Source organism: Populus alba, chromosome 7 (assembly GCF_005239225.2).
Source record: "Populus alba chromosome 7, ASM523922v2, whole genome shotgun sequence".
NCBI classification, from domain to species: Eukaryota; Viridiplantae; Streptophyta; class Magnoliopsida; order Malpighiales; family Salicaceae; genus Populus; species Populus alba.
Window position 1 is genome coordinate 10,787,854 of NC_133290.1, and position 13,805 is coordinate 10,801,658.

Sequence of the window (13,805 nt, forward strand, 5' to 3'; positions counted from 1 at the left end):
GGGATTAGTTCTCAAATATTATTTCTTTCAAATTGGTTCAGCTCATCTTACATAGCTAAAATCCATTTTTCATCCTTTTTAACTTTTAGAAATGGTTTAGGTTCTATATGAGAAACAAAAGCAAAGTACACATTAATGTTTCCAAGTGAAGCTCTAGTTTTAGTCCCTTTGAAAGGATTACTGATAATTAATTCATAAATGTGAGAGCTTACATATTTTAGTTCATATAGAGGTACAAAGTTACATACCATATTTTGTTGTTTGCCTGATCTTTGTACATTCCTTCGTTGTTTGCCTCCATAGGATTCTTATCATTAACACTTAAATGATGAACACTTTCATTTATGTCATTTAGAATCTCAACAATTTTTTTATTTTGAGTTTCCTCAAAGACAACATGAATGGATTCCTCAAGATAAAGTGTTCAATTATTATCAAACTCTAAATGCTTTGCTAGAGGAGGAATAATAAAGAAAAATTCCTATATTGGATTTTAAATCAAATTTATCTAAATTATCTTTAGTGTTGAGAATAAAGCATTTTGAGCAAAAAAAATTAAAATATAAGATGTTGGGTTTCCTTTATCTCCAAAGCTCACAAGGAGTTTTTCTCAACACTAATCTTAAAGTAACATGATTTAAAACATAGTAAGAAGTGTTTACGGATTCCTTCAAAAAAATATTTAGGTTTGTCAAATTCATTTAACATAGTTCTTGTCATTTCTTGAAGAGATGGATTTTTTCTTTCTACAACTCCATTTTGTTGGAGAGTTCTAAAAGTTGAAAAGTTATAGTGATATCTTTTTCCTTCAAACAAAATTTCAAACAAATCACTTAGAAATTCACTACCATCATTACTCTTTATATTTATTATGGAAAAATCTTTTTTATATTCAACTTTTTTTTGAAAACTTTACAAATTTATAAATAGTCATCTTTAGATTTCAAAAATAAAACCCATGTATACCTTGTAAAGCCATCAACAATTACAAAAATATATATCAATTACCACTAATACTTCTAGTTCTAGTTGGTCCAAAAAGATCTATATGTTGTAATTCTAAAGTTCTTTTGGTTGAAATGTGATTTTTGTCCTTAAAAGAAGTTTTGACTTGTTTACCTATTTGATGAGTATCACATAACTTTTTCTTTTTAAATACTATATTTGCAAGACCCTTAACCAATTCATTTTTAACTAGCTTAGAAAGGATGTTCATGCCAATATGACCTGGTCTTCCATGTTAAACCTGGGTTAACTCGAGTTTTTTTTTAATTGATTTTTTTTAATTTTATCTTTTAATATTGGTTTGATTGAGAATTGAGCTTCATAATTTATTTTAATTTTCTTTTTATTGGGTTATCCTAATCTCATGATCTCAGTTGCGAGTTTGATAAGTTAACCTAAGTTGACTTAGTTTATTTTTTTGTCATTTTTAATTAGTTTTTTTTTTCAATTTCATCATTCAATATCGAGTTTATTGAAAATTAAGTTTCATAATTTATTTTAATTTACTTTCTACAAGGATATTATGGTCTCATGACCTGCATGAAGATTGATAAGTTAACCTGAATCAATTCAATATGTTGCTGTCTTAGTATTTATAAAAAATATCATCTTGAATATTTATTTTAACTTAAACTATATTTTTATTGGTTGTTTGGGTTATCTTTAGATTTGTCAAGTTAATTAAGTTATATCAGATAAATTTTCACATGGTTGAAAATTTTTTCTGCTAGAAAAAACATTAATTATGTCTAGATATTTTTTTTATATTAAAAAAATTAGATCTGATCCATGATATAACAGGAGCTAATAATTTAGTTTAAAGATTATTTCAAAACCAATCCATTGTCTCGAATAATTACAACAATATAAGAAAATATAAAAAATTGAGAATGGGTTATTCAATTTATTATGATATAAGAACTTCAAAGTACGAGATTTTATAGCTAATTTAGACAATTCCTAAAAGATGGATTGCAAATGAGGGGATTTTAGAAAACCAATCCACATATAGAATAATTATAAAAATGTAAATCAATATAAAACGTCGAGAATGAGATACCTATCAAAAAACAATTAAGGGTTTTTTTTTTTTTTTCCTTAAATGAAACTCACACTCAACTATCTAATTCAATTGATACCGATTTATGAGAGTGATTTTGTCGGCCAGCACAATTTCCATTTGCTTAAGGCCCGTGTTTAGCAAATGGCTTTGCCTGATTTTTTTTTTGGGGGCTAAATTGGAAATAATTTTAGTTTTATGATCTAGTTGAGGATCACGTAATAGTTGCGGGCCAAATATATCATTTTCCTCTTTTTTTTTTAATCTTCTATGATCTGATTGATCAGTTTTTTATAGTTCGCCTTACCACCATGCGAAAAGCTTAATTAGCTTCAATTTAAACTGAGAGATTCACTTCTTCCTTTATTCTATAGCGAATTTGAAGAGAAACCCACTTCTTAATTCTGTCTTTCTTGAAAGCCATCTGGGAATTTGTTGCTGGATCTGTTACTATTATTGGGTTTTGTGACGATTCATTTTTATCATAGCTTTTTTATTTTTGTTCCCTCCAGTTTTGGGTGGTTTCTAAACGAGGAAAACATGAGCTTAGATCATTTTTAGGTTGCCTGTAATGTACTGATATGGACTTGAATTCAGGGGTACCCTTTTGGAGAATTTACTGTTCTTTTTGTCGAGATTGAGTGTCTTTTATGGTACTTATTTTGCTGGTCTAGTTTTGAAGGAGTGATTTACTCTTGTTTTGGAGAAGAAAAACCATTACTACTATGTTTTGGAGGCACCGTGAGAGAGAAAACAAGGACCAAAATGGTGGACCACCTTGTGGTCAGGTTCGAGTTCTTGTTGTTGGTGACTCAGGTAATTTTCTTTTTATTAATTTGCACTCTCTATTGTTTAGTTTATTGAATTTGCAATGCGTGGTTTATTGGTAATTTTATGTAAGGGGATATTGGTGAATTATGCTTCTGCTATATCCTTGTTTAGATAGAACCTGGATAGTATTAGAGGGTTTCTTGAAAGAATAGAAGTGAATGTCTCTAGTGGACTTTGAGTGCTAACATATGCAATTTCTGCTGGAATCCATTGGAATCAGATGGTCTAGATTGTATATCTGTAATCTTGCCAATATGGCTAATTGATGGTCTAAATACTCCATTTTGGACCAAAAAAAGATTCGTGATGTGCGTTGGGCTGACTATCCTTTGCATGGCATGTAGTTGATGATGATTCAATAGTTACAATGTGTCATTCTTAGTGTGAGATCTAAAGAGCTTGGAGGGAGATATTGTTTCTGTTATAGATTTGGAGTTGAGGGTAGTCTTTTGCACTTTAAGACTGATTTAGGCTTTCAAATCTCTCCGGGGTTTTTGCTTCAACTCTGATCACCAAGATGATTCCTTTAGGCATTGCTTTAATAGTAAAGTGAAATATCAGCTGCAATTATCAACATCTTCTACAAACATGATGTGCAAGTTTAATCCCCAGGAATGCTGACTAGTTATTATTTTAATTTACTTTAAACCTATAGGGCTGGAGAGTATATTTCAGATTGAGGCTGGAAGAAGGAAAGAAAACTGGAGCTTGATCAATATTTATGAATTTCTGTGGTTATCTCTGTAGCAGTTTTATTCACTGAAAACTAGTCTCTGTGACTTGGGAAATCAGCTCTGGATTTTGTTCAAATAAGGGACAATAGAACAACTACCTTTGTGGTTGTTGGTGTTTTGGTGTGGCAGGGATAGAGGAGCTGTGTAGAGCATGCTATGCAGATGGCATGAACATTTCAGACTGCTCTAAGTTTATATTTTTGGGCCTAGTAAATCTCTCTTTAAGGCAGAACTTTAATTGGATGATATAATGTTAAACAGTTGAGGCTCCTCTAGGATTATTTGGCATGTGTGGGGCTCAATATTTGTTCTTAGCCATTAATAATAAATAGTAATAGGTTAAAACAGTTGCCCGCATATTGGCTCTCAAAATAAAAGAATGTAAACTCAAGTGTGCCTGCTTCTGTTCAACTCACACATTGATTGTGACTTGTTGGAGGACATGTGATTTGCTTGCATGATTTGTGGGTTGCTTGTAAGAAGTGGAAGTCATTTTCTCCTCTATGATCCTTACTATATTCCTCCTCTTTGGAAGCTGAGATAAAATCCATTTTTTATTTTTATCTTTGTAGGTGTGGGTAAAACCTCACTTGTTCATCTTATTGTCAAAGGCTCCTCCTCCGCTCGCCCTCCTCAAACAATTGGATGTACAGTTGGTGTGAAGGTATGGTTTAATATGGCTTTGTTAGTTGACAATAACTTTGTAGTATACTGTTTGGAGTTCAAAATTTTTAACTAAGTTCTTACCATCACTTCTTTACAGCACATTTCTTATGGTAATTCCAGTAGCTCATCAAGCAATATTAAAGGTGATTCTGAGAGAGATTTCTTCGTTGAACTCTGGGACGTGTCAGGTCATGACCGATACAAAGATTGCCGGTCTCTATTCTATTCTCAAATTAATGGTGAGTGCTGTTTTTTCTTCATGGCTAACTGTATTTGGTAAACTTGGTCTTTTTCTATATGCATATTTAGCTATAACCAGCATTTGTTGGCTATGCATACATCAGTTGAAAACATTTACATCTCTTTGTAGGCATGAATGTTCTGTTTAGCTACAATTACACTGTAGATTTTCATTGAGAAAAGAGTTTGATAATATGCTGTCTCCTTGGAACCTTCTTGTAAGCATCCTTATTTGTAGATATTATTTGGATAAGGCTTTGGTTTTTAATCAGGCATTTACTATTTTTGTGCCAGTCTTATAGGAAGCAAGTTTGTGTTTACATCCTAATTCAATTATTAAATTTCATTAACGATGCACTTGAAGGTGCAGTGCAGTAGATTTAGAAAATGGTATAGAGATTTGTTTCTACATCTTACTTATCTGATAAATTGGGTTCTTTAGAGGCAATTCTGCTAAGTACATGTGGAAGTGATATTCCATAAAGCTTGTTATGATAGTTACTACATCATTTTCATTTCAGCACCTCTTATCCAAAAATATTCAGACAGTTCTTTTCTGAATATTCCTTGTCATAACCATCGCAGCCCTTCCCCTTGTGTGACTTGCAAGACGTGCTGTCTTTGGCTTCTACATATGATTCTTGCTTTAATTTCTCCAGGAGTTATTTTTGTTCATGATCTCTCCCAGAGAAGGACCAAAACAAGCTTGCAGAAATGGGCATCTGAGATTGCTGCAACTGGAACATTTTCAGCTCCTCTAAGTTCTGGAGGTCCTGGTGGTCTTCCTGTCCCATATATTGTTATCGGTAACAAATCTGATGTTGCTGCCAAAGAGGGTACAAGGGGAAGCAGTGGCAACCTTGTTGATGCAGCACGACAGTGGGTTGAGAAGCAGGGTCTGCTTCCTTCCAGTGAGGAAATTCCATTGACAGAAAGTTTTCCTGGAAACGGAGGTCTTATTGCAGTAAGCATTTCACCTTAAGCTTCCTCATGTAAAGATTTATTTAATGCAAATTGGGGTCAGTGTTTCTGTGTGTGAATTAATATTTCTAAGTAGTAAATGTGGAAATTATAAAATATCTATTGCAAGAACACAGCTATCCCTATCCTATTATATTTGCTCCTTCTATTCTTCTGTGTCTCTCTTTCCCTGCACAGAAGAACTTTGCTCTTTTATAGGATATCGCTTGTCTATCAACTTGTCCACTATTGAGAGACTTGACTAGTCTGCGTCCTTTCCTTTTATCTTTTATCATTGAATCCCCTAGCTTTCTTTCTCTTCTTCCACATTCACACATGCACACTCACATGCAAATGGGCACATTATAAGCAACTAAATGGTTTGTATGATAGGACACTCAAGAAACATGATCACAAATCAGGAAAAAACATATTATTATGTATTGGGACTTTTGGCATTGCATGTCTAAGATAAGTGCCAAGTTGGTGTGGCTTCTCTTGTATTGTGCAATGGCCATGCAGTTCTGGTTGCTAGTTTTCTCACTGGTTGGTATTTGGTGAGCTATGCCAAAATCAGTGATTTAGTTGTTTATGCATTGGTAGGGAGATTTCGGACTTATAAAGTGATATGGTGCATAGAGTGATGTCTTTGTAGTTGGCTGTGTAAATGTTTCAGGGAGTAGAATTTTAGGTGTAATATTTTCTATGCTAGATTCCTGTAGCTGGAATTTTATGGCTTTCACCTCCTTTTTTATTGTCTTATTCTTTCCTTTTTCTTAGTTTGAGAGTGTACTTTGAAAATATTTTCCTTGAATTTTTGAGTAGAAGAGTACTAATCCGAGTGGTGAGTCTATCTAAGATTGTTTTTTTCTATCTTGAAACTATCAGTAGTCAAAGTAATAGCTGGGAAAAATTTAGGTAGTTGGTCTAATCAGATTACTTTTCCTTGTTTAACAGCTGATACATCTAACAGAGGATGTATTAATAAATGTGACAGGATTTTGAATAAGAACTATCTCGAATATGTTGTGTATGTTAGCCAAAATCATGGTCAATCAACTTAATCCCGTCCTCTTCTTGTCTGATTTGAACTCTTCATAATGGTGGCTTTGTTAACATGGGCAGGCTGCCAAAGAAGCAAGGTATGACAAAGAAGCTATGGTAAAATTTTTTCGAACAGTAAGTATTTGGCTCTTGTATCTTCATCTTTTAGTGTGTCTGTGTATGTATTTATTCACTATTCATGTTGGACACTTTCCAACTTCTTTTGGATCACTTTGTTTCAGTTGATCAGGAGAAGATATTTTTCAGACGAACTACCTGCACCAAGTCCATGGTCTGCTTATCCAGTTCAGAGATCTGTCAAACGTTTAGATGAAAATACAAGTGACGAGGATCCATTTTACAAGACTACAAGGTACCCTATACTAATGATATTACTGTATGTTGCAAGATATTCATGTCAGCTATATCTGAGTGCCACAAAAATGTTTTATAAATTTAGATGAAAGCTGCATTTCACATTATAAAGGGCATCTCAAACATAGAATTCCCTTGTCACCAAGATGCCCGAGTTGTTGATTTTGTTCAATGCAGAAAATCTGTGTTGTGCTTGCGTTTGGAATGTTTTTTCCTAACATATCCCAATATCATGCTTATTATGTACTTTTCTTTTCTGATATTTCATGCCACCCATGATTTAATTTGATCTTTTCTTGGGGGTGCTGGGGGACTGAGTTTTGCTGGCTTACATTATATGTTCTGCTTATGAATGAGAGAGAAGAACTGTTGGAATGGTTACTGGTTGTCCTTTGTGGCTTGGTGAATGGTGATACATTTCAGAAGTTTGGTTTTGCTGTTACTATGTTCAGCTTCTTCTTTTTATCATGTCATGATGTAGTTCATCTACTCGATTTTCTTCTTTTTAACGTGATTTGTGATCCATTTGGGGATATGACCAGTCTTCTGCTATTGCAGCTTCGCAGGCAATCCTTACAAATACAATACGCTCCCTCCCCTGCCTGCTCAACGAAATCTTACACCACCTCCAACACTTTACCCACAGCAGCCGGTTTCAGTTACAGAGAGTTACAGCATTCCAAGATTTACCCTGACTGGCTCTCAAGAAATAAGCAACACTGCAAGATTGAAGCGAATGGATATTAATGTTTGATGATCTTCGGCTCTGGATTTGCTGTGCAAAGAATGCACTTTCCCTTGGTGCTGAGCTCTATTTGTTAATATGGAATTCCTCTTGTTTTGCTTGTAAACCGTTCAATTGATTCTTTTTTCATGGCCTACACCGCTGTAAGTTTTTGGGTTACAGTTTGGTCACAATTTACATGTATATTGATTGATTGGTCAACCTGAAGTAGTGGCAATTAATCTCCACGGAGGTCGGAACTCTTCTTTTTTGTCTCTGTAGTGGTTTTTGAGGAGGAAAATACTCTTAAAACTGCATGTATCCTAGTTATTCTGCTTCAAAAAAATTCTTTGTTTAAACAAATTGGCTCTCAATCTTCAACCCCCGGCCCCTCCTTCCCTCCCAAAAGAGAAACTTATTGCTGCATAAGCATTGTTTTATGTTGTGATGAAATAGACATAATGAAAGTAATACAAAATCATTCTTGTCTATCTACAAAACTCACGGAAGGATGAACAATAAAAGAACTATCATATAGTTAATCTCATGTTCTAATTATTTGTCTGCAGGACATAATCCTTTGAAAATCGGCAGTGGAGGGGAGTTTCTCAGGCCATAGAGTACAGAATTGATCATATCATCAGTCCTTGCTACCTCAGCCACAGATTTTGGCATCCCAACTATGCCATCCATAAACGGAGACCAGGTTCCATTTCTGCTAATTTCTGGTTCGCGTTTTACTTTTGTTTCCAGCTGCGGCACCTTCCCTGGGATGTTCTTTGTGCTGTTTTTGCTCTTCCTGCCCCATGTTGTTTTAGCCATGTTACCAACTTGCATATATGAAGACCCAGTTGTGTTGCAGTTAACATCTGGTTCGATTATTTTTGTTTTTGTTGCCGGCTGTGGCACCTTCAATGAAATGTTCCTCGTGCTGTTTTTGCTTTGCTTGCTCATTGTAGTTTTAGCCATTTTATCAACACCTGACCTGACATATGGGTAAATGCTCATTGCAGGTAATTTCATATGTAGAAGTGAAACGTAAAACTCCGGCTCCATCTTATACATATACATATACATATACATATACATCCCTTGCCTTTTCCTATTCTATGATCAAGAAAAATGATCTTTTTTCAGTTTTTTTCATTTGTGAGAAAAAAACATTTACAAGTATGAATTTAGGAACTGTAATTAAATAAAGTCAGTTCCTAATTTAGTATTGTTCATGAGTTAGTTGTTAGCCAAAAGAAAACTGAAAAAAGAACATCTTTCTTGATCATAGAATAGGAAAAGGCAAGGGATATACATATAAGTGAAGCAATTATCAGATTCTATAAGATTTAACGAAAGAAAGCTGATATACAGTAGTATGTTTTGCAGAAGTACCTGGGCAGGGGTGTTTTTTTTCCTCTCCATTCCTTTCCTTCTTGTTCTTGGGTTCTCCAAGAAGACGGAGGGAAGGGTTTAGTCATTGAAGGAAAACAAATGCTCGCTGAGGTACGCATTTATTTTATGTTCACGCACGCAGATTTATATAACTCATGCAGTTAATGAAAAAATAAATGAGTGAATAATTAATAAATTAACTATTAATAATATTAGTTTGGGTGATTGTGCTGCTTCCTTTTCAAATAAAGGATTAGATTAGGAAATAAAAATCAAGATTTACATGCAACTGAAACATATTCCATCAGCATATTTTTATACTGACATGGAAGATTTTCTAAGTTTTACTGAATTAAACCTATCCCATAATTTAATTTATTATATAATTTCAAAACTCCGGATCAATAAAAGCATGGGGATACAAGAACTTATGCCATCAACCAATGAAGATTATATATTTTTTCACTGGGACAATATATCTCTTAGAAAAACCAAGCACGAAAAGGAAACAAAAACTTGCCAAAAAAGCATGTCAAGAGGCAAAACCATGTCTAGGTCATCATGAGTATTACTCTCCCGGTCATTCGTATCAGATACATAAGATATTCTTCACCTACTCCGTTGCTGCTTCTTGATACAGGAGGTTTTAAGAAAAACAATTTTCTTAGTTATTTTTATTAATTTAAAAAATTAGATATTATACTTAATATTTGTTTTTTAGTTTGTATAGGAATTTTATTACTCTTTCTTTATTTTTGAGTTTTCTAGTTTGTTTAAGTTGTGTAGAAAAGGATGATGAGGTTTTTTTTTTTTTTTTTTTTTTTTAAAAAGATGTTATAGAAGACATGTATAGACGGTTTGTAAAATTAAATCATTGATTGACAATGATAAAATTTCATAGATAAGTTGAAAAATTATCATCAATTAGTGAAGATTAGAAAAAAAAAAAAAAAAACTAGAGGATTGTTGGGAGAGTGACCACGAATCTATAACCAAATTTGAGAACCAGTTTTAGAGGCATGAGTGGAGGAGACATGTACTTGATCGGGGTGAGTATCATAGAGATTTTATTGATTCGCTTATGATGAGATATACATGGATTGATATTTTCTATCAATTCATGATGTTTATTTTGATGATAATTATGTTAATAATGGTAAATCAAATTGGCTAGAAAGTAACATACCGAAGTGTAGTATAATGTTAGGTCATCATGGTGGTGTATGGTTTGTCCAATTTGGGTGAGATATAAAACATTAAATACCCCTGAAAAGTAGTCATTCGAACAACTTTTTTAGGTCAAGAGGTAGGGAATAATGAACAGTAACCAGACGACATATTGTCTGATTTGTCTTCTTTTTTTTTTTTTTTTACTATTCAAAACGACGTCGTTTTGGACTTTTAGGGTTTTAATTTGGGGGTTTGGTCAAAGTTCAATTTGGTCCTCCGACTTTTAATTTATTTCAATTGCAATTTTAATTGACCATAAACTTTCAATTTTATGTAATTTTGCTCATGTCAAACTTCATTGTTAGCCCCAGATTTCAACGTCTTTTCTATTTTGATCCTTGATCATGGATTTATGCAAATTGATCATTAAACTTTCAATTCTCTTTAATTTCCCTTTTGATTTAAATCAACTGAGACCCTAAAGTTCAATGCCTTTTCCAAAAAAGATCATTAGCTGTGAATTTCTTCAATTTAACCCTTAATTGACCTCAAAACTTTGATTTTCTTGCAATTTCACCCATCATTTGAACCAATTGAATTTGTAAAAATTAAGTTTGGTTCTCTAAAATTTCTATCTTTTAAGTTAAGCTTAAATTGGACACTCAAACTTAAATTTTCTCCAATCAAGTCTCTAATAAAATTAATTTGACCAATTTAAAGTATAATTAAGTCTTTGCATCTAATTAAATTCTTTAATTGGACCTAAATTAATTCTTAAACATAACTAAATTTTAATTTGGCCCATGATTAAATTAAATTGGTTTATTAAATATCTAATTATGCCCCTAGGCTTAATTGTTATGTAAATTCTTCCAATAATGATTTAATTTAACCTTGAATTTGTATTGTTTCTTCAGTCTTAGGTATAACAGGGTACAATTAGACTCCTAATTTCATGGCACCTTGATTTTTTTGTATATTTAGAATCCTGCTCAACCTATTTTTTTTTAATGCCAGTCTTATTGTTATTATTATTTATTATTTATTTTAAAAGGATAAAAGGGCAAAAATATGAGGAATAACTCAAAAAAAGGTTATAACATTTGTCTTGGAACAAAAGTTTTTGATATTAATTCCTATAAATATAAGATTTCTTAGATTTAGGATTTTGAATGAAAACTTTGACATTAATCCTTTAAAACATGATATTTCATCGATTATTTTTATTTTTGATGAAAACAGAGTCAATTTTGATTGAGCCTAAGATTAACATAAAGAAAATTAAGACTTGAAATTTGGATAAAACTAATTCTTTCTTAAATAATAAACCCTAAAAAAAAAACAAACTAAGCCGTAAAAAAACTTCAAGTTTTTCTTCATTCATTCACCATCTTACCAAGCAAAAGCATACATCTAATCCATAAATTTTCATATTCATTATCAAAGAAATACACAAATTTTGGATTCAAACATAACTAAATCCTATTGAACTTAAAATGTTTTTTTTAGGCACCATCATCTAAAAAGGCAAAATGCATTTCTAAACCCTAATTCTTCATTTTATTATTGAATCAAAGAAACATGCTAAATCTATATCATACTAAACCCTAAAAAAAAAACTTTAGGTTTCTCTTCATGCATTATTTTCTAAGAAAATAAAAAAACACATATTTAACTCTAATTTTGTTTTTTTTATATATATTTTGGAATAAAAAGCATTTAAAATATAAATTAAACACAATTAAACCCTAAAAACACAAACTTTAAGTTTCCGTTCATGCATTTATTTTCTAAGAAAATTAAAACACATATTTAACCCTTTAATTTTTCATATTTTGTGATAAAAAATATATAAAATCTAGATCAAACCCAACTAAAACAAAAAAAAACACAAACTTTAAGTTTCCATTCATGCATTATTTTCTAGAAGGAACCAAAACACATAGTTAGCCCCTATTTTTTTATTTCATATTTTGTGAAAAATAAAATAAAATAAAGATTAAACCTAACTAAAATTTATTAACACAAACTTTAAGTTTCCATTCATGCATTATTTTTATAGGAGAGAACTAAAACACATATAAGTAACTATTTTTAGAAAAACCGTAAGGAATGAAAAAGAGGGAAAAAGGGCTATGACTAACCTTAATGTTGGTTATAGATGAGTGGGGAGATGCTATGGTCCTTGGTGGCAGTGATAGTGACTAGTTGGGGTGATGGAGTGTTTTTGGACGTTTTCGTCTTTATGGCTTTAAGTAGTTTTTTTCTTTTAATCTCTATTTTTCTCTTCAATTACATCTTTGATTAAATTAACAAAATCCCTAATTTTAGTTTTTTTTTTTATTTTTTGTTCTTTAATTTCTTTTTTATCAATTTTGCTCTAAATTTAAAATTTTCTTTTCAATTAAGCCCTATATTTAGGTACTTCTTAATTTATTCTCATATTATGGCATTTTATCTTAATTATCACAGTTGGAATTTAAATTACCGACATGGTTTTGGTTTATGGACTTCTGTAATTAAAACCATATTCCTCCCAACTTGAAAACCACTGATACTGGGAATACGTTCTCCTTTGACACTGGAAATATGTTTTTGGTTTTCTTATATTAATTTATCTATGATTTAATAAATTCAGGTGATGAGTAATCTAGCCTGTTTCATTAATAAAAATAATTAAAAGATTAAAGCCTCCTTTACCGAGAACCGCCCACTTTTGCTCATGTTTCATATGTGCTCTCCAATAATTAACCTTTTATCATTACCTCATGGTTACTAATCAGTATCTTTTCAGGTCATGCAAATCACCCTGCCGTTTTAGGATCTCTTGCTTTGAGAACTGCAGTTTATACGGCCTTAAGTTTACATTAAAGAGACAACTTTCATTGCAGGAGATGCTAAATCTTTGATTGACACCATTCTCCCAAGCTCTTTCAATGATACTTCAGCTGATTTAATCCTCCAAGAAGATGTTGCTGCTGTTTCAGGAGGACCGCGAACAATCATTCTTTATTGTGTCAAAAGATGTTGTGTTATCCATGCCATGTTTAGACCTATGAAAAAAAATCAATGGTGTTTTGATTATTTGTATTGTTATGAGATGATTTTTTTTTAATTAACATGGGTGTCCAGTCAGTTTATACGCATTTCGAACTAATTCACATGGATCCTAAGTTATCAATTATGTAAGCTTTCCAATTGCCTTAAGGGGATTCGAACTCATAATTATTTAAAAATAAACCTAAAATCTAACCAATTTAAAAATAAACCTAAAATCTAACCAATTGAGCTCTTCTCAGAGTTGAGATGAGTTTTTTTTTTTGGTTGGATTGTTGGTGTCTTAAGAAATGCAAGTCGAATGTTTATACAGTATCCATCTAATTAGTTTTTTGTGCCCGGTTTATTTTAATTTTCAACTTGATTTTCTGCCCTTTGTCAATGACTTGTATTTTCTATTGACTAACGACTTTAATGGCAGGAGAATATCATCAAATATTTTTTTATTACTGTTAATTAAAAGCTTGTATAACACGGGGTGCGTGGAAGCATCTAAACTTTGCTCACATGCTGCAAGACATTGACATCTCTTTAAAATTATCTTTTTTCCCAG

The 13,805-nt window shown here is 32.1% G+C and overlaps 1 protein-coding gene across 9 annotated transcripts; it reads left to right on the forward strand.

The window, feature by feature from the left end:
• Positions 1-2,338: 2,338 nt before the first annotated feature.
• On the forward strand, positions 2,339-13,304 carry LOC118049659 (small GTPase LIP1). Of its 9 annotated transcripts, XR_012170382.1 has the most exons (11): positions 2,339-2,881; positions 4,203-4,294; positions 4,394-4,535; positions 5,196-5,500; positions 6,622-6,675; positions 6,783-6,913; positions 7,474-7,803; positions 8,209-8,345; positions 8,653-8,677; positions 9,020-9,136; positions 12,990-13,293. XR_012170382.1 is itself a non-coding variant. In XM_035059716.2 (7 exons), the coding sequence occupies exons 1-7, from the start codon at positions 2,791-2,793 to the stop codon at positions 7,667-7,669; spliced, it is 1,011 nt and encodes a 336-aa protein (XP_034915607.1). In that variant the 5' UTR covers positions 2,339-2,790; the 3' UTR covers positions 7,670-7,916. The 9 variants fall into 9 exon arrangements, 1 of the variants encoding a protein (XP_034915607.1); XR_012170380.1 differs by having other exon boundaries at positions 8,209-8,677; positions 12,990-13,299; XR_012170384.1 differs by having other exon boundaries at positions 8,209-8,677; positions 13,087-13,298.
• The last annotated feature ends 501 nt before the right edge of the window (positions 13,305-13,805 follow it).